At 49.5% G+C, this 2464-nt stretch overlaps 1 protein-coding gene across 1 annotated transcript in view; it reads right to left on the reverse strand.

Annotated features, from left to right (window-relative positions):
- The window catches only part of LOC107301480 (regulator of G-protein signaling 12-like), a gene marked incomplete at its 5' end in the record, with an annotated part of 8785 nt that extends 6985 nt beyond the window's left edge, over window positions 1–1800 (reverse strand). Inside the window, 2 exons of the mRNA XM_015830698.1 lie at window positions 504–683; window positions 1657–1800. Of these exons, the coding sequence (XP_015686184.1) occupies window positions 504–683; window positions 1657–1800 (324 nt within the window). The remainder of the gene's footprint in view (window positions 1–503; window positions 684–1656) is intronic.
- Between the last annotated feature and the right edge of the window lie 664 nt (window positions 1801–2464).

A 2464-nucleotide genomic window follows, 5' to 3' on the forward strand; every position in this document is an offset into this window, starting at 1 on the left:
ATGGCCAGGCCTCCCTCTCCAGGACCCTCCTCTCTGGCAATGCCTCAGGTGTCTCCCGACGGAGAAGAGATTGACCAGGAGCCAGGTGGTTCTGAGATTGGCCAGGAGCCAGGTGTTTCGGATAGTGATGAAGATACGTTGTGGCTGGATCCACGCCAGCGTAGGCGCGACAAGCGTGCGCAGCAGAAAAGGAGGCGTGTCAGAGATTAAGCTGAGTCACTGGACCACACCCCACAGGCTATAAAAGGGAGGTGGTGGCCATTTGGACTCTGTGACGGACAAAAGCTGAATCTCTGGCGAAGTAGTTTGCTGTGGCTTGAATTTCAAACTCTGTGTATTGTTTTTTGTTCTCTGAGTAAAAGTCTTGGCAGGCAGCTACGGAGCTGCTGCCAAGTTTTCTTATCTGTGGATTGGAGTGTGGAGAAGTTATTTAACCCTTGGCTGGCTGTTTGGGTGTTTGTGTCAGACGGGGACAGAACACGTACATCATAAAAGACAGAAACCTTTCTTGGAGTGGAGACACTGAACGTGTCCGGGCCGAAGCTGGACTTCAGTGTAGGGCTGCTCGTGACACATTGCGGATCGGGGACTGGACGGCCTTCCACTTCTGCTAAAACGCATTCTTGGTAAAATGGAGACTTCAGAAAGCGGGCGTAGCTGTCAAATTTCATCAAATTGAAAATCTAAAAAAAATAATAAAGAAAGCAAAAGAAAGAAAGAAAGAGCCCTATTAAGGCAGAATTCCATCATGCTGCTGCAAATAGGAGTTTCACAAGTGGCAGATCTTGTCCCCAGGGAAAAAAAAAAAAGATGTCTTAAAAAATATTTTGGGAAAAAAAATTGGAGGAGCTAAAGGAGAACTTGAAGACAAGTTCTTGGAACTGGTGAAAGGACTGTAAATTGTAGATCATCTGTCTCCGGTCTACCACACAGTCCTTTCAGCGGTTCCGAGAAGGCCCCACACCCATTTGCACCACTCAGGTGACCCTGAGGACACAGACAAAGCTCCAAGTGGCCTCAAGAATTCTCTAAATGGATGCAAATGACCAGCTCTCTGCAAGGAGTATAAATCCTTCCATTCCCCACCCTCCAGTCAGAGCTGATGAAGCTTCTGGGATGAGAAGCGAAACGTCTTCAAAGAAAAAACAAGAAAGTCCAGTTGCCTCCTGAAAAAGCCCCTTTGGGACCACTGAGGACACAGATAAACCTCCCAGTGGCCTCAACGGCTCTCTAAAAGAAGGCAAATGACTAGTTTTCTGCAAGGAGTATATATATCCTCCCTTTCAGAACTTCCCAGAAGGCTCCACACCCATTTGCACCACTTAGGTGACCCTGAGGACACAGACAAAGCTCCAAGTGGCCTCAAGGATTCTCTAAAAGGATGCAAGTGACCAGCTCTCTGCAAGGAGTATAATCCCTTCCATTCCCCACCCTCCAGTCAAAGCTGAAGAAGCTTCTGGGATGAGAAGAGAAACGTCTTCAAAGAAACACAAGAAAGTCCAGTTGCCTCCTGAAAAAAAAGCACCTTTGGGACAACCCTGACCTGGATGACGGAGAATCTCCGTAGACATTTAACTGGTCTGATTAAAAGCTAAAATTACTTGTGGCAGCCCTCTCTAGTCACCGGTAAGCTGTCCTTCAAATTTCCCAAGGTACCTGAAGCTGTTGGTCTTTGAACATGTGTGGATGTGGTGCGGTCAGGACATCGTCTGCCAGCTGGACCTGGCTGTCAATGTTGACTGGCGTCGTAGCTTTGCTGCATAAATACCTGTTAAAGATCTCCTGCGCTCTGAAGGAAAGCTGCAAAGCAACAAGGCCTGACATTAGAAGAAAACTACGGGAATCGCGGAAGTGGCGAGATACAGGACGTCCTTGGCTTACAGCAGTTCATTTAGTGACCGTTTGAAGTTACAACGGCGCTGGGGAAAAAAAGGGACTTACGGCCGTTTTTCACACTTACGACTGTGGCAGCATCCCCAGAGCCACCTGATCCAAATTCACGAGGCTTGGCAACTGACTCGTATTTAGCCTCCCAGGCCTAGAACGGCCTACTGGAAGTGCATGGATGCCACTTCTGGAAGTCTGTTCTAGGCCTCTGAGGCTTGGAGGAGGCCTCTCAGGCTTAGAACAGCCCGCTGGAAGTACATGGATGCCACTTCTGGAAGTCTGTTCTAAGCCTCTGAGGCCTGGAGGAGGCCTCTCAGGCTTAGAACAGCCCGCTGGAAGTCTGTGGATGACACTTATGGAAGTCTGTTCTAGGCCTCCGAGGCCTGGAGGAGGCCTCTCAGGCTTAGAACAGCCCGCTGGAAGTCTGTGGATGACACTTATGGAAGTCTGTTCTAGGCCTCCGAGGCCTGGAGGAGGCCTCTCAGGCTTAGAACAGCCCGCTGGAAGTACATGGATGACACTTATGGAAGTCTGTTCTAGGCCTCCGAGGCCTGGAGGCTTCCCAGGCCTAGAACGG

Source organism: Protobothrops mucrosquamatus, unplaced genomic scaffold (genome assembly GCF_001527695.2).
Source record: "Protobothrops mucrosquamatus isolate PMUCROS unplaced genomic scaffold, P.Mucros_1.0 scaffold13340, whole genome shotgun sequence".
NCBI classification, from domain to species: domain Eukaryota; kingdom Metazoa; phylum Chordata; class Lepidosauria; order Squamata; family Viperidae; genus Protobothrops; species Protobothrops mucrosquamatus.